The following is an 18,153-nucleotide window of genomic DNA, read 5'->3' as shown; positions in this document are numbered from 1 at the left end:
TTACCCAACATTACACTACATTATTATTACATTTTATTTAGCTGACACTTTTGACCAAAGCGACTTACAATAAGTGCATTCAACAATTAGGGTACAAACCAGAAGAGCAAGTTATTAAGTAAGTCCGGTAGCTTGAAAAATATGCCAATCTATATAGTGCTACATATAAGTGCTGTTAATTTTAATTATTAATTTATTTGTTATTTTTTAACTTTATTCTCTTGATCATCTTCTTAGCCAAGGTGCAGTCGCAAGAGATGCGTTTTTAGCCTGCGGCAGAAGATGTGTGGTTTGTGTATGAAGACTCAATTCTCTGTGACCATTTCTGTCTCAACTAGATTTGCTGAACTAATTCAGACACAAGCTCTGGATCTGCTGAGTGTCTCTCAGATCAATGAAAGCAAAGTCCACAGGGGACCAAACACATTTTACAGGCCTTCAGTGTGCAAACAGACTAATGTTTAGACACCACATCCTCATCATCAGCATCATCAAACATGCTTAATAAAAAAAATCCATATTTTGAATTTACATCACATTGATTTTTAAATGTGTGACCAGCCCAAACTTTAATCAATATGTTTGAACATATGTGATTAAAAAACATCTGTATACAACAAAGGAATCATAAATTAATATATCAAGACAAACAAGCTAATTTATTACTACAACTACTACTTCTGCTTTTACTGCTACTACTACCTCTATAATTTCTACTATTAATGCTACAATTATTTCTAATATCAGTGCTACTACTAGTGCTTCTACTAGTGCTACTGCTAGTGCTTCTACTACTGTAACTACTACTGCTACTATTACTGCTACTACTACTACTACTTCTACTATTACTGCTACTACTTCCACTATTACTGCTATTACAGCAGCGTGCAGCCGAACCATATCATCTCTTCTGCGTAGTTACCAGTAATGTTGGCTTTGACAGCAGGGCTACAAACTGTATGTTGTCTGTCAACTAAAAATATTTCAAAGATGACATACTCACCAATATATGCATCTCGACTGGTTGGCACAGAAAATGCTGTGCAGAGGTAAGTGTCTGACTGAAACATAAAAGAACAGAATGATCATATTCATTACTGAAGAATAAAGATCAGCCATAACTTTGATACATTCATTTTAGACTGATGTTCAGAGTAAAAAGCTACTGATGTTTTAACAAAAATACAATTATGTTTACAGTTTATGCATGTCATGCAAACTCTGCCAGGATCGTTCCTGGGCCATCAGTACATATCATCCCAACAGAACGTATTTATGAATGAAACATTGTCTGATGCTGCTAGACACATTGTCAGTTTTTATATATTTGACACTTTGGATATTTCCTATTTCCTGTGGTTGAAATGTAGATGTAAATTTGCTGCATTTGTTCTCAGTTAATCAATTAACTGTTTGGTCTAAAAAGAGCTATATAGTATATATAAATAGTGAGTAATGTCCAGCACATTAGGTGACATCTTCAGATCTTGTTTTGTCCAACCAACAGTCCCAAATCCAGAGATATTCACTTGGCGCTGCCTCAGGCGGCAGCTTGTAGCAGCTTGTCTACTGTCGTGTTTTTTTTTAACTTGGTTATTTGTTGGTTTCAGTCTTTTCGTTTGTTTTGTCGAATTAATCACATTCTGTACATAAAGGTTGAGACAACAGCTGGACTAAGTTTTGTTACTGTTCTCCGCGTTCTTCTGTTACTTTTTTTACTTTTTGTAACAGGGAACCTTGCCGGTAGTAGTGGGGGCATTGTTTACACGCGTGAACAGCTGCTTGTGCTGTGTAAGCCTGTGCTGCTACCCGGAGAAGACCTGTGGTCCCACAGGAGCTAAAGAGGAGACGCAGGGCTGAAAACAAACAGAGGGAGAAAAGAAGAAGACATAAGCCAGCGGTCCCAGCAATTAGAATGGGAAAAGTGAGGTCTTTGGGCAATAAGATGGACGAACTTTCAGCGCTGGTGAAGACCCAGAGGGAGTACCGCGAGTGTAGCTTATTTTGCTTCAGTGAAACTTGGCTGCACTCGCACATACTCATCATCATCATCAGACTGCAGCGTCGAGGTTCCCGGTTACTGTTTGCTACGTAGAGACAGAGATTGTTCCAAATGTCGGAAGAAGAAGCAGGATGGTCGGCTTGCACTTTATGTGAGTGAGAAGTGGCGCAATCCCTGTGTGAAGGAACCTCTCTGTACCCCGGACATTGAACTGCTGGCCGTGGGAATGTGTTCGTATTATATGCCGAGGGAGTTCACATACGCCATTTTTATCGCTGTCTACATCCCCCCGTCAACTGATGCAGCGGTGGCCTTTGAAGTTATCAGCTCTGCCACAGCAAAACTGCAGACTGAACATCCGGATGCGTGCATGGTTATCACAGGTGATTTTAATCATGCCTCACTAAACAAAACCTTAAATAATTTCCATCAGTATGTTTACTGTCCCACCACAGACAATAAAACATTGGATTTATTATATGCTAATGCTATGGACGCATATGATGCCACAGCCCTCCCCCCCCTCGGCAGGTCAGACCACAACCTGGTCATGATGACCCTAATATATATGTCCCTCTTGTGAGAAGGCAGTCTGTGCACACCAGGACAGTGATGAGGTGGACACAGGAGATCGCTGAGGCACTGCAGGACTGCTTCGAGTCAACAGACTGTGATGTACTCTGTGAGCCACATGGAGAGGACATTGACAAAATGACCATCTGCGCTACAGATTATACTAGATTCTGCAAGGATACCACCAGGCCAGCCTGGACCGTTCACTGCTTCTCCACTAACAAGCCCTGGATTACCAGTGACCTGAAGGCACTCCTGAACAAGAAGAGGGCTTTCAGGTCAGGAGACAGAGGAGCAGAGGAGAGTGCAGCACGAACTCAGAGAGATGCTGAGGACGTGCAAGGACAACTACAGGAGAAAGCTGGAGGTCAAACTCCAACAGAACAGTGTGAGGGATGTGTGGGCAGGAATGAAGCACATCACAGGGATAAAGGGGAAAGACAGGCAGACATCTCAACCCTCCCCCCAGCGTTCTCCTGTACAACACTCTCCTCTCCATAATCTGTTCACTGCAACTTACTTTGCACTAATTAGACCACTTATTTATACATTTTTTATACATTTCCTATGTATCTTTTTACATTGCATTTTATATCACTGCTTTGATGCGTCTGTGTTATGTTACTGTGTCTAATGCTGCTACTGCTAAATTGTAATTTCCCAGCTTGGGATCAATAAAGTATATCTATCTATCTATCCATCTATCGATCTATTTACTTTCATAGAAGAAAACCAGCAAACAGTCACATGTGAGAGGCTGGGACCAGTGTCTGTTTGGTATTTTTGTTTCAAAATACTTTGAAGGATTAATAAATGATCAAGACAATTTCAACTTCACATTGATTTATTGTTTCGGCTCTAATGATGATGGTGATGATGATAAAGTCAACCGACTCCTAAATAAGTTTCAAAGAAGCAGACTCACCACAGTTGGGACAACACCAGGCATCCGGATGTCGACAGAGAAGTTGTGAGAGTCTGTTAAGCCCTGCTTAGTCGTAGACACACAGTCACTGGGATCTGCCCAGACCTTCTCCTGTGACCTTAACAAGGAACAAAGGAAAAATGTGCTTTACTTCCTGCGTAGGACACCCTAAAACTGTCTTTTTTGAGAGTGGAAGTTTGTTCACGTCGAAAGTCGCACACTCTAAAACGGCCAATCCACTGAGTGAGGCTCGATGGACACTCAACATCCTCAATCGGAACAACAGCGCAACGGCGCAGCAACAACTACATTCACTTTATAAATGTAAAAAGAGGATCACAAGGATTTTTGGCGGTGCACTGACTCAGAAGAGTTGTTGGAAAGGTTTTTGGAAAAATAAACAGAAGAACAAATACGATCGTCATAAGTGCTCGCCTGCAGTGCGTGATTTGGGACACAGTAACAGTACTGCCTAGCTACACTACACAATAACTCATATACACAAAAATACAGTCAGTTTGAAATCCATGCCTACTAAGCCATTCTTCACTCACAGAATGAGTGTGGATGACAGTCCCAGGAAGTGACAGCATAATGAGCTCACACTACGGCTTCTCCATTATAGAAAATTCATAATTATGATTCATTTGATCAATATTGAGATCACAATTGTCATTTACAGTATACTGTATATAATGGAACTAATATTCCCACAGCAACTGTGACCTTGTAATGCAGAGCAGTAATGTATTGTTGCCTTGGTTACGGAAGACGCTTTTCTTAAGTTGGTTTGTTTACATGTTTGCGCTGCCATTAAATATAAATGGATCAAGCCGACCCTCGATCATTTTACATGGTGTCAGAAGTAGTTCAACGAACAACCAAGAGATAAATTAAGAAGACAGACAGCAAGATGAAAAGAAATGGCCAAGTTTAAACCAACGGAAAACTTTACATTGTGGAAGCAACGGTTCAAGCGATACAGAATTGCAGCAAAACTTCACAAGGATGAGGGACAAGTCCAGGGCAGCTGCCTGATTTATGCCATAGCCACGAGGCAGAAAACTTTTTCAAGTCATGGAGGAGTCAGGAGAACCGCAATGACTTTGTCATCGTTATGGCGAAGTTTAACAAATTTAAAGATTGCTTTTTTCTGAGAAGGAATATTATCCACGAATGGGTATTTTTGCATTGTTGCATTGTCCTCGGGATAATGGCTAAAGAGCTCTCCCGCAGGCTGCAGTTGACGGCGGACCTGACGCTGACGCACACAAAACAGACCGTAAGACAGTCAGAGGAGGTCGCGACACAAGTGAGTCTGCAAGGAGACACTGCAGGATTAGTACAGGAGGTGCCATTTAAACATAAATAGCGACATCAAGGCAGGTCAAAGGGTATAAAATGGGGGGGGGTGAGGAGACACATTTCTTCTCACCCCCCTAAAACAGCTAGCCCAACAACTAGCACAACACTTCTGTGCTAGTCACGGATTGTCTATAACTAACCCTGTGTTCGAACATAAGGATGCTCATAAGTGTACGTGGTACCAGAGCACCCTAGGCCAAAGGTTGATGATCGATTTTGTGATCGTATCATCTGATCTGAGGCCGCATGTTTTGGACACTCGAGTGAAGAGAGGGGCAGAGCTGTCAACTGATCACCATCTGGTGAGGAGTTAGGTCAGAGGACGGGGGAAGATTCTGGACAGACCAGGTAAGCCCAAACGAGTAGTGCGGGTGAACTGGAAACGTCTGGAGGAGGCCCCTGTCCAAGAGATCTTCAACTCACACCTCACACTTTTCTGGCATCCCTGTGGAGGTTGGGGGCATTGAACCAGAGTGGGCAATGTTCAAAGCTTCCATTGCTGAAGCTTCAGCGGTGAGCTGTGGCCTCAAGGTCTTAGGTGCCTCAAGGGGCGGTAACCATCGATGCTGAACAGACACTGTTAGTGTTCACAGATGCAGCGGGGGTTACATACAGAAGCTTAACCCAAGAAATAAAATAAGAATCAAAAGCCAAATTTCTCCAAAATTAAAAATAGAAAGCCCCACTACACCCGGTCGAAGGCTTTCTTGAAGGGGTGTCAGCTGATTTGAGATGTGTTTCCTGCAGAAACATCACATCCCCCTTAAGGTGCTGTAACTGTGTCAGGACCTTATCGATTTTGATCGCGTTGTTTATTCCCTTAGTATTGCAGGAAACTAGATGCACTCCAGTACCTGTCTTTACAGCATTAGCCATAGAAACAATAATAATGAGTTAGAAAGTCACTGCATGACTCAAAGTATTCTGTAGCAGTGGAGGAAGAGAGAGGGGAGGAAGGTTAAAACAGAACAAAATAAAATGGAACCCAATCACACATAAAACCCAACAAAACAACATAAAGGAAACGAGACAAGAACATTGTGACCAATCTGAGGGCTACACCCATAGAAGAAAACTCCTTCTGAGTACTCCAGCTCCCAGCTTCCGAGGTCTCGTCCCTTAACTAACAGTTTTTGACCCCTTAAGTCACATGACAATAACAATAATAATAAAAAGTAATTCTGGATAGACAGTGAAAGACGTGTAAAATAAACTAAATCAGCCAGTAGAGGGAGCCAAGATGCACAAGATAGTGCAGGCAGGCCATGAAGGCATTTCTCCACATCAAACAAGATAAATAGAATGCCTGCCTATATAAGGCCCCGCCGTCCACCCTGGGCCAGAATGCATACACTATACTAGTGCAGGTTGCCTCTGCACATCAGCCAGTGCCAGGATGCAGTAAAAACACTTCGACCGAACGAGTACTTCAATACAGTACTTCAGATAACCCTATGGCGGTGGGTGATAAACATCCAAAAAGCTGTGAAGAAAATATATAATATCAAACTGAAATCCGCATGCTGACAGCTTCCAGTACCTGGCATTAAGGCCAATTAAAGATAATCTGAATTCACATAGTACGGAAATTCAAAAAATATCAGAAAACACTGGATCTCGAGTTAACAGTGTGTCAATGTCCACGGTGTGTAAAAATGTCCAGTGTGTCAAAAGTCCAATGTGTTAAAATGTCCATTTAGCGATTTCTGTTCAAAAGTCTTTAACAGACAGAATATCAGCAGTCCGTCAGGACTTTAGCTGTAAGTGCTGCAGTCTAAAAATAAACTCTGGCCAGTCTGGGGCTGGCTCAAGCACAGCTATACAGCAGTTAGCACCACATCAACTCACAGCCATCCAGATAACATGACAGCTGCTCGTCTGTGATGAAATCAACAGCCTTTCGCAGTTATCAGGTCTTCTGGTGGATGTTATGAAACCTTTACCCTCGGTGACCGAAGCGAGCCCCTTCCTCCTTCCGTCCTTCATCACAATGACCAGCCTCCCAGGGAACTGCAACTCGGGTCTGAAGCCCAGGTTGTAAAGCTCTGACATCACCTCTCAGTGCATCTGGCGCTGTTCCACGACCTTCAGTGCGTAGTCCTCTGAACCAGAGCCTCTGTACTGCAGCTTGCTTCTCCTTGCGTGAGCTTCGTGTATGGTTTCCTCCTTCACCTGGTATCTGTGCAGCCTGATAATCACTGGTCGTGGTCTCTGCCCTGACTTCGTCTTCTTGGCTAGCGTGAGGTGAGCCCTGTCACATTCTGGCAGTGATTCCAGAAAGCCTTCGCCAAAAACCTCCATGAGCAGTTCCGTGAAGAAGGCTGTTGGCGTCAGCAGCAGCACGTCCACTGCTTCAGCTAGGCCAATCACACGGAGATTATTGCACCGGCTGCTGGACTCCAGGTTGCTGACTTTAGCCAGCAGCTTAGCGTTGCTCTCTGTAGTGTGGCACAGGAGGCCTACAGTGTTAGCAGATGATCGTCTTGATGGAGCCTATTTTCTGAGCATGCTCGAACACTGGATGTGAAGCTTTGCTTCAAGCGTTGAAAAGGAGGCTTTAAGATCGATGGAGAGGGCTTTTAGATCGACAGAGAGGGCTTTGAACTCGGCAAATAGGGCTGTACGGTGCTCTTCCCAGAGGTTAGCAATAGTTGCCATGCTAATGTCACCACCTGCCTCATCTGCGGTGCTAGCCTTCACCCCCTGGTCTTTTACAGTCTGTCTGGTCGCATATGTCGTCATTTTTCAGTGGTGTATCCGTCAAACTAGATGAATATTAATTTTGTAGTGATTTTAGGGGTCCTGAAACGTGAAATTATCAAAAGTCTAATCTACTTTTTATTTGAAATTAATTTGGTCAATGTACTAAATCTACTTTTTTTTATTTATTTTTAAATTAATTTAGTCAGTGTACTAAATCTGCTTTTTATTTATTTTTTAATTAATTTAGTCAATGTACTAAATCTACTTTTAGTACATTCATAAAACAAGATCAATAACGAGGTTGCCGTAGTGACGGATAAACAGAAAGAGACTGGGTAACGTTAGCTGTCCTCGTGAATGCCTCTATGTTTAGTTTTTCATGTTAACCATAACATTACCTATAACATAACGTTACCTATCTGATCAGTCTTTATAGTTTTGTTTAAGTGAATGTGTCGTTTTGTTTGTTGCTTGTTGTTACGGTAACAGGAAGAGAGAGGGTTACTCTTCCTGATAATATCTATCTCTAATTCATAATTTCTGGTGCTTGTGTGTTGGTCACTCACTGTTTCACTGTTTGCTACTCTCACTAAATTCAGCTGTTTTTGCTATAAAATTCATCACAGCGGCTCACTACCGCTTAACATTTAAACATCCACTAGTTGAACTGAAGCACTCCCAGCTCTCCTTCTAATTCCATAATGTTAAACGCTACACGCTGTTAGCCACTTTAGCTTAGCAGTTAGCTTCACGGCTTGTGATGGCTTCCCCCGCTCTCTCTCTTGCTCTCTCTTGCTCTAAGTGTCGTATTTTTAGCTACTCCTCTGCCTCCTTTAGTGATAATAGTAAATTTAATAAGTGTAGTGTATTTGTAGCACTGGAGGCGAGGCTCAGTGAGTTAGAGGCACAGCTCCGCACCATGGAAGCTCAGTCTTTTGCTACAGTAGCTAGCCGGCCACCTATAACTCTAGCCGGTGCGAAGCTACATAGTGTAGCGTTAGCTTCTGCCAGCCCTCCCCCAGCAATCCCAAAGCAGCCAGGGTGCTCCTGGGTGATTGTGAGAGGAAAGCATAGTTCTAAACCGTAGCCCATGGTTAACCATCCGCCCGTTCACGTTTCAATCAAGTTTTCTCCATTCAGTGACACACCTGCTGAGAAAACAACACTGGTTATTGGCAGCTCCAGTCTGAGAAACGTGAATTTAGCCACACCAGGGACCATAGTAAAATGCGTCCCAGGGGCCAGAGCGGGCGACATTGCTGGCTAAGGATAAACGTAAATATGCTAAGATTGTTATTCACGTCGGCGGTAATGACACCTGATTACGTCAATCGGAGGTCACTAAAATGAATGTGGAGTCGGTGTGTGCATATGCAAAAATTATGTCGGAATTTTCTCTGGATCCCTGCCAACTTGACTTGCGTTGTTAGCGGTCTAAAACCATGCCAACCCAGTGTTGGGATCAGGATGCAGAGTCACAGTCTTATACACCTCTCTGCGCTCCCTGTGGAGCATTTTCCAGCTCAGTATAGTATACAAACGCTGTCTGCCCCGTGATCATCTAAATTAACCAGATCAAAAATGAACAGAAGAGGAGCTATATCGAAAAACTTGATACAAATCAACACAAAATCTGCGATAGTGCAACAAAATCAGAAAAAAAAGTATTTTAAACATCAGATCTCTGTCATCTAAAGCTGTTTTAGTAAATGATCTGATATCAGATCTCTGTCATCTAAAGCTGTTTTAGTAAATGATCTGATATCAGATAACCATATTGATTTACTTTGTCTGACTGAAACCTGGCTGGGTCATGAAGAATATGTTATAAATGAATCCACTCCTCCCAGTCATATTAATACTCATATTCTTCGAGGCAGTGGTCAAACATTTATTTGCATTGTCTGTACCATGCTGCAGTGTTGACTGCTGTCCTCTCTCACATCTCAGTGAAACTGTCTCAGAGTGTACTCACACTGTCCTCCCGGACCGAGACCCGGACTTTAGGGTACTTGTCCCCCCTCCCTCTCCCCCCCGCGCCCCAGCCCCGTTTGTACTCACACTGCCAGGGCCGGCCAATGCTTCTTGCTGTCCATACGCCATCACGCCGTAACACGTCACAAGCATTGATCGCGTGTGTGTGGCTTTGTTTACAAATCTTTCCACAGACCTCTGAGTTTTTGTGCGTCTTGTCGACTGTTTTTGAATATTTTCATCCGACCAAATCTGCAGTAAACACTCCACCTCCGCACCACACCAACGTGAACCTTTCACCGCCATTGTTGTTGTTGTTAAATGTCCGCGCATGGTCCGTCCTTCTATTTACATGTCCGAACAGGCGGACATAACGCTACTGCCGCAGGGCTCGTGCTCGTGCTCGTACACGTGCGCACGCTCGTGCTCGTACATGTGAAAAACGGCTCCGCTAAAGCCCACATCTTTCAAGCAGGCCGTGGACGGTCCGCTGGCCGCAGATGAGCGCGGAGCGGGTCCACTCACACTGCTTAAAGGTACTAGGCTTTAGCTGAAAAAACGGTTTTGGCCGCGGCCAAAAGGACAGTGTGAGTAGGCCCTCAGATTGTCAAATACCGCCGCGCTGGGAGGCCTGCTCAAGCGCTTGCTCAAGCGCTTCCCTTAGGCGCGCAGCCACACGCTCCACGCTCTCCTGCTATGCTCTTCGTAGTGTGCTTCTGCATCACTGCCCACCTGTTGTTGTTGTTCTTGCAATTGTTCCAGTCTGGTCAAATCCACGGTTAAATCATCACCACAATGTTTCTTTTTGCTTTAAAAAAAACGAAAGGTTGGCACAGAATACTGGCAATTCAACAGCAAAAGGACAGAGAAGTATTTTTTTCTAAATGTCACTGTGAAGCCTGTGTGTTTACTCTGCAACGAGCGTATATCAGTGTGAAGAAAAAAATCTAAATTGGTAAAGTAACTAGTAACTCAAACCTCAAACTTGTACTTAAATATACCATGATTTAATAGCGTTACCATCTATGCTTCAAATTCTACCGTGATATAAATTTTAGACCATACCGTACAGCCCTAGTAGAGCATTCTTTTTTTGCTACGCTGGTCTGTTCAGCTCAGATGCTGTGTGTAGGGCTGTTTACGTTCCCTCCTCTCACTTCTCGTGAACCTGGACTAGAAAAACGTGTTCACGTTCTGTGGCTGAGGTAACTCTGAGTGCGACTTTTTGGATTCCCTTAATCTCAATCGTGATGGCCCAATGTAGAGCCTCTTTAAAGACCTCCAATAAATAACTCCATTCAACCCTATGGAAAGCTTTCTCCGCATCCAGGGAGACCACCACCTCTCCGGATGCTGGCGAAAAAAGAATGTCGAGGAGGTGGCAGATGTTGGAGAAAGACTGTCAGTTCTTCATAAACCCAGTTTGGTCGGATGAAATGACGCTTGGCATAATCGATTCAAGTCGGAAGGCCAGTGCCTTAGCTAAGATCTTGTAATCAGCATTTAAAAGGGCGATGAGACGGTAAGAACTACAACCTGCATCTTCTTTACCCGGCTTTAATAATATGGTTATTGATGCCTCGTGAGAGTTTGAGGCCGAGCTCCCCGGTCCAGAGAGTCATTGAACATGTCTAAAAGGAGAGGGATTCATTTATCAGCAAATTTTTTTGATAAACTCTATAGGTTAGCCGTGTGGGCCAAGGGCCATGCCACTTTGCATTACTCAGATTGAGTCTGCTATTTCACAAAATTCTAAGGGTCTATCCATTCCGCTCTTCTGAGTAGAGGATATGGGTGGAAAATTTAGGTTATCCAGGAAACTCATCAGGTTTGTTTCGTCGGTATAGCTCAGAGTAAAATGTTTTAAAGGTTTCATTTATGACAGATGGGGTTACCGTTCAATTTGGCGTGACAGATGGCCTCCTGCCTTCTCACCATGCTCGTAAAGAGTAAGAGTAAGAGTAATTTTTCAGCTTCTATTGTCGACAGCAAGTTATAGTCCATTTGAAGGTTTTGTCTCACCTTGTCCAATTTAGAAATCGACAGTTTTCTGTCCAATTCTGTTATGCTTTCCATGAGTTGTTCCTGTTTTTGTTCTTTAAGTTTATTTAGTCTTGCAGAGTAAGATATAATATCTCCTCGGACTACCACCTTTAATGTCTCCCACAGTAGAGATGAGGATATGAGATTAGACTTGCTGGTAATAAGACAGTCGTCAATTGCTTTGGAGATCGTTTGGCAAAAGTCATCATCGTTAAGCAATGTGCAATTCGGCCTCCACGGAGGACGTGTCTTTTGTAAAAGTGTAAACGAAAGATAGAGTAGTAATAGAGCATGGTCGGATACCACTATTGTCGAATATAATATATTGTTAATGACAGCAGGGAGAAAATAATTGTCAATGTAAAAGTAATCAATTCTCGAGAATGATTTATGGACATGAGAGTAAAATGAAAATTGTTTTTTAGCAGGATAGAGTAAGCGTCATGGATCCACACCTCCTATTTGATCCATTAACAATAAAATTGCTTTGGCCATTTTAGAAGGAGAATCCTGTTGTGGGTAGGATTTTTCTAACAAAAGGTTTATCGTACAATTGCCCCCTAAAATTAAGTGGTGAGAAGTTAAGTCTGGTAGAAGTGAGATTACTTTCCTAATAGATGCCTCATCGTCCCAATTAGGTGCATAGCGATTAACAAGAACAACAGGTACATTAACAAAGGAGCCTGAGACTATAACAAACCGGCCTTGGTGGTCAGCTATAACATTGGTTGGGCAAAACCGTATTTTCTTATGTATCAAAATCACTGTGCCCCTTGCTTTGCTGCTAAAGTTAGAGTGGAAGCTTTGGCCAACCCATGAAGCCCTTAACCTATGGTGGTCATTAGAGATCAAATGCGTCTCCTGTAAGAAAGCAATTTCTGTCTTAAGATGCTTTAAGTGGGAGAATACTCTACCCCTTTTACTGGTCCGTTGATCCCTAAACATTCCAAGAAACACATCTCAGACAAGATAACCCTTTTTTGTAGTGTTAGCCATTATCAAACTTGTAAGTACATGGTAGGAAGAAACACTGCTTTGCAGAGGGACGTAGTGTTAAAATCGCATAGCCAAAAATAGAAATAAAAGGAAATCTGTAAGATCTACCACCCCAGTTCCCCAACACAAAGTCCATCAAAACAGGGAACAAACAAACACACCGAAACCTCCCTAAGTTTGTTCTAAGAACGAGAACTAGCAGTGGGACTCCGTAATCCCTGTTTCTTCCGTGTGACATAAATATGTGACCTAAACACTTGCCGAGCAGATACACGTAGGACTCCTGTATCTGCATATGTGTCTACAATGTTCAATAGGTGCAAAAAAGGATATAGTTGGGGGGTGGCAGTACACCCATATAAGCAATCAAGTTACAAAGGAATAACCTAAATAGCCCCCAGCAATTCCATCATGTCCATATCAAACAGGAAAAATTACAAAACTAGTAATAAAATAAAAATAAAAATGTTAACTTACAATAAAAGGGGTAGTGCAATAATACCTTTAGGGAGGGGAAAGGAGAAGAGAAATATATACATTGCAAAGAGAGAACTGACTGACATACATACATATGTGCCAGTGCCACACCACATTATTCAGATGAGTAATAGCTTGGATATACTGTAAATTCATGTACAATGTCATTCTGGCACATCTGTTCTGAATCTGATTATTTATAAACATCCAAACTTTACCATGCACTGGGACTAGGTATAGCTGGCGTCCTCAATAAGATCATTGGCTGGTGGGAGCAATGTGCTCGTTGTAGAAATCCTGGGCTTTTTGTGGAGAGTCAAAGTATAAGTTCTCATTACGGAACGAGACCTGGAGACGCACAGGGTGCAATAGGCGGAATCGACTGACTGCTTCAGGGATTCAGTTGATCGTTGAATCAGGATAGTCATGTCTGCTTTGAAGCTATCACGTTGTTTGCTGAATAAAGCCTCAAGGTTGTTCTTGGTGACTGGGTCGGGGTGGCCTCCGCAGTCGGCGCTACTGTCCCCGGTGTCCGGCAGCTCCAGAGCAGCAGCGGCCATGCTAGCTAGCTTAGCTGAAATGCTAGCTGCTCGAGTTGTTGCGGTTCTTACTGACGGTTAGGGATTAGGGTTTGCGGCGCTCATAACTTCGTAGTACTCTTTCCCAGATAAAAATTGAGTAATGTGCGAGTCAGTCCTAAGAGAAGCACTGTTAAATTGGTAGACTTGAAAAATAAATGAAAAGTTCAGCTGGAGCTTTAAAAGGACGTCTCACTGATCTGGCAGGTTTAAGAACGTTGCAAACCTGCACGTTGCAAGTAGTTGCAAGTTTCAACTCGTCTTGTTGCAAATCTTTTGCTTTGAACTGGGCTTTAAACAAGAGAATGGAATAAGATGTAAGAACATTTGTATTTCTTAGCAGATTAACAGCTTAAACTTTGCAAAAATACATTTAACACCTCCAAACCATTCTATCCCAAACAAAAAAGAGATTTCTTTCTTACCTTTTGAACCTGTAGAGAGGGTTTTGTAATTCCAGGCTGTGACTATGACAGAAGAATGCTAGCACCACTACACAGAACACAGGGACTCCCATAACGCCTGTGGGTTGGAAATGTGAAACAGAGACCGTCAGCACTATCCTGTGGGAAAAGAGGGAAAAGACTGGGTGGGTTAACTGCATAAGACTGTGCCTGTCACATATGTTTCTCACTGATCACTCCTTGACCATGTCAGAATGCAATCTACACTTGGGTTGTCCCAGTAGCTAGAATGGTCAAAAGTCTGGAACAACCGCCTGAAAAAAGCATGTTTTAACTGAATGCCAAGGTGATGTGACAACAAGCCAAGCACAGACATGGGACCCAGTAACACAGCTGTCAATGCATTTGATCTTGTTGATCAGTTTTTTCCACAGTTCAGTAACTGTAGTGGGTGGGTTACTTATACATTACGACTTAAATTTGTGGTTGGGCTTTCTTTTTCTCTTGTGCAGTTTTCATCCCACCATGAATGCTTCATACACACACTGGGAGACTGGGGGGAAACAGGTCTGAAATGGGGATAACCACATCTCAGAGGCGGCACAGACAACCTATTTTTTTACTGCTAAATTGAGGAAATCTACCACTTTAGTGTTTATATTACTTAACATTCATTATCAATAATTATGATACCATACTGGGCTGCAACCCACCCATCTTCCCCATAAATTACGCATATCAGGGCTCCAGACTGCGACCAAATGGTCAAAATTTGAAAAGTGTGACACCCAAAATATACCAAAACAAAATAGTTTTCATGTCAACTCTATGGGAAGAAATCAACAGTGTTTAACCGATTCATTGACTTTATTTCTCAGCCCAGCGCAGCGAGTGAGGCAGCAGGTGACACACAGACTGAGCTGAGCGTTTTGAGGGGTACTGAATTAAAGTATTGCTTTTCCTTAAAATAATATATTTAGTCTGAATTAATATTTTAAACATTTTGACAGGTTTGACAATGACTTTCTGTCCCGTTCGGTTTCCATGGTAGCAGCCAAAAGCGTTGGGCGTTGCTGGTTGCCAGGGTTGTTTGTTTTTCAGGTGCAGCTACTGTAGGCTGGCACTGGGTGAAATGCAGTTTGCCAATCCTGCAGCTGCTTCAGAGCCTCAGTGAAGGGGGTGTTATTTGTCCCAGCAGCTCAGTGAGCTGAGACGGGCAAAAACCAGAGTCAATATAGGCCAAGTATTCACTCCATGGACTGAGAGAAAGGAGAGAAACGCCATTAAAATGCACACGCAAATGGCTACTTTTCTCTTGATCGCTAACATCACTTTCATCTTTACTTAGCTGGAACGGCTAATGCTAATGGCTAACGCTAACTGTCAGTCAAACTCCTCTGCAATACTTGTTTTTATGGTGTGATTTTTATGGGTTCAAACTGGCTCAAACAGACTCCGGTCTCCTGTCTAATTGCTTGACACACTCGACAACAAACCTGGCAACCCGACTGCTGTAATTTTTTTGTTGTTGTTGCGACCACAATCTTGAGACACAAGATGGCGGTGTTCTTCTCAATCCCCATGTTCAAACTTTAATGCAAAAATAAAATACTGTCATAGAGACAGTCATATCAGGCTTTTGGGGATGATAGCAACCACTGTATAAATGGTAAGCACAGTCTCTGATGGCTGACAGATGCTCATGGTGCCATAGTATGTACAGTATCATATAAGCGTACTGCCCAGACCCACAGGATGCTTCATGGCGAAGGAAACCTCCCTGAGCTATTCATGTTGCCTGGTGACTCATCGCTGTTAACATTGAAGGAAGGAGCAGCAGTGTGAAGGGGCAGTGCTGTGCTGACATCACACTCTACTGAGGAAACTATGGAAACAGGGCTCATCCCACTCATAGACCCTAGCACGTATTGCACCAGAAAACGCATTTTCACGTGTATGTACGTCTACAGCCAACTTAAACCTTATCTATAATTGTCTTATTATTCCAGCATTATGGTACACGGCTGTTGGTTTCATTTTTGAATCAACAAATGGTCAAAAATAGCACTAATACTGGCTCAGAAAAAGACATGTTACTTTTAGCTGGAAATACAATAAGACACAAACACATAACGTATATATTGAATCAATAAGTACAAAATGAATGCTTGTTTTTGTTTTCCATGACGCAAAGTCATAATTACGGATACACAGCTGTCACGCCTAATCTGAACAGGAAGCGTCAAAAGGAAATAGCCATCTTTAACTAGCGCGATGCTACTGGGGCTAACGTTCCGTGTAAACACACCAGACCCCCTGTCTAAGCGAGAAAACTGTGAGGAGAAGATCCGCTGTAACTTGGTTAGCTCCGTTAGTAGATAATAAATGTATTGTAACGTTACACGAGCTAACGTTAGCTATCATTACCTAGTGCGTTGCTTTGTGTTTTGACAGGTTAAACATAGAATCGGAGCTTTCATTAATGGTGTCTAGGGTGTACCTTGAGCTAAGCTCGACGGGACATTTCAAAGAGATGCTGTGTAGATCAAAATGGTACCTGTTCGCTGCTGCTCGAAGTCTTTCTATCGCCTGTGTTGAAGGGATAACCTGTTTCTCGCTGGTAAGAATCTGCACCAACCACACTACCACCTTTTCAGAATAAAAGCTTCATCCATGGAAGCCCATTTCCGCTTTTTGTAATTAGGCTACATCTCGAAATAATAACCTATCATGGGTGCAGGTCCCGAATAATAATGACTTGCCCTAGTATTGTTATATAATAATGTTGCAAAACAATGAATTAATATGTTTAAATAATGACTTAGTATCCATAAATAGTGACTCAATACCTCAAAATCATGGAAGCCCATTTCCACCAATGTGATAAAAAAAAAAAAAAGATCCTGTAAGTCATTATAATGACAGACTCTCAAAATAATGATCTGGTATCTTAAGATAATGATTATGGTGAAAACATACCAAACAGCTGTGGCAGAGCGAAAAGAAACTCAAGAAGAAGTGAGCGTGAATGTGAATGTGAATGAGGAAGTTAACAAGGACCAAGGCTGTTTCCTAGCAATGGAATTCCATTAAATCGGTCTCCAAAGGAAGGCAAGGCAAGTTTATTTGAATAGCACAATTCAACAACAAGGAAATACAAACCGCTTCTCATAAAACATTAAAAGCATTGGGAGAAATAACACATAAAACATATACATTTAAAACATATAAAGTTAATTTAAAACATATAAAAGATTTAAAACGCATAAAAGATCATTTTTAAAACATAAAAGATGGTTACAGTTACAGAAGTTACAGTGCAGTTTACTGAAAAGCAGCAGCAAACAGAAATGTCTTCAGTCTTGATTTTAAAAAAAACTAAGCGTTGCAGCAGACCTGCAGTTTTCTGGAAGTTTGTTCCAGATTTGTGGAGCATAAAAACTGAACGCTGCCTCTCCATGTTTAGTCCTGACTCTGGGGACACAGAGCAGACCTGTCCCATGTTTAGTTCTGATTCTGGGGACACAGAGCAGACCTGTCCCATGTTGAGTCCTGACTCTGGGGACACAGAGCAGACCTGTCCCATCTTTAGTCCTGACTCTGGGGACACAGAGCAGACCTGTCCCAGAGGATCTGAGAGGTCTGGATGGTTTGTAGCTGAGCAGAAAATCTGAAATGTATTTTGGTCCTAAACCATTCAGTGCTTTATAAACCAACAGAAGTATTTTGAAATAAATTATTTGACAGACAGGAAGTGTAAAGATCTGAGGACTGATGTGATATGATCTACTTTTTTTTTGTCTTACTGAGGACTCGAGCAGCAGCGTTCTGAATTAACAACAGCTGTCTAATGGATTTCTTAGGGAGACCTGTAAAGACTCAGTAGTCGAGCCTGCTGAAGATAAATGCATGGACAAGTTTTTCTAGGTTCTGCTGACACATAACTCCTTTAATCCTTGATATATTCTTTAGGTGATAGGAGGCTGACATTGTAATTGTTTTAATGTGGCTTTAGGGCTCTATCTCAACCCCCTGCTTATATGGACTCCCAAAAATATATAAAGAAGGGGCCCCGCTCAGGCCCATTGTCAGCAGCATAAACTCTGTCACTTA

The 18,153-nt window shown here is 42.4% G+C and overlaps 1 protein-coding gene across 4 annotated transcripts in view; it reads right to left on the bottom strand.

The window, feature by feature from the left end:
- The window catches only part of pam (peptidylglycine alpha-amidating monooxygenase), a 73,202-nt gene extending 56,518 nt beyond the window's left edge, over nt 1-16,684 (bottom strand). For all 4 annotated transcript variants that reach the window (XM_083929626.1, XM_083929627.1, XM_083929628.1 and 1 more), the window contains exons 1-4: nt 16,598-16,684; nt 14,062-14,199; nt 3,501-3,618; nt 1,004-1,061 (exon numbers count right to left, since the gene is read on the bottom strand). In XM_083929626.1, the coding sequence (XP_083785752.1) occupies nt 1,004-1,061; nt 3,501-3,618; nt 14,062-14,153 (268 nt within the window). In that variant the 5' untranslated portion in view covers nt 14,154-14,199; nt 16,598-16,684. The remainder of the gene's footprint in view (nt 1-1,003; nt 1,062-3,500; nt 3,619-14,061; nt 14,200-16,597) is intronic.
- Between the last annotated feature and the right edge of the window lie 1,469 nt (nt 16,685-18,153).

This window comes from Echiichthys vipera (genome assembly GCF_963691815.1).
Source record: "Echiichthys vipera genome assembly, chromosome: 16".
Classification (NCBI taxonomy): Eukaryota; Metazoa; Chordata; class Actinopteri; order Perciformes; family Trachinidae; genus Echiichthys; species Echiichthys vipera.
Note: the sequence above shows the minus strand (reverse complement) of the source record. Positions and strands in the feature narration are given on the sequence as shown.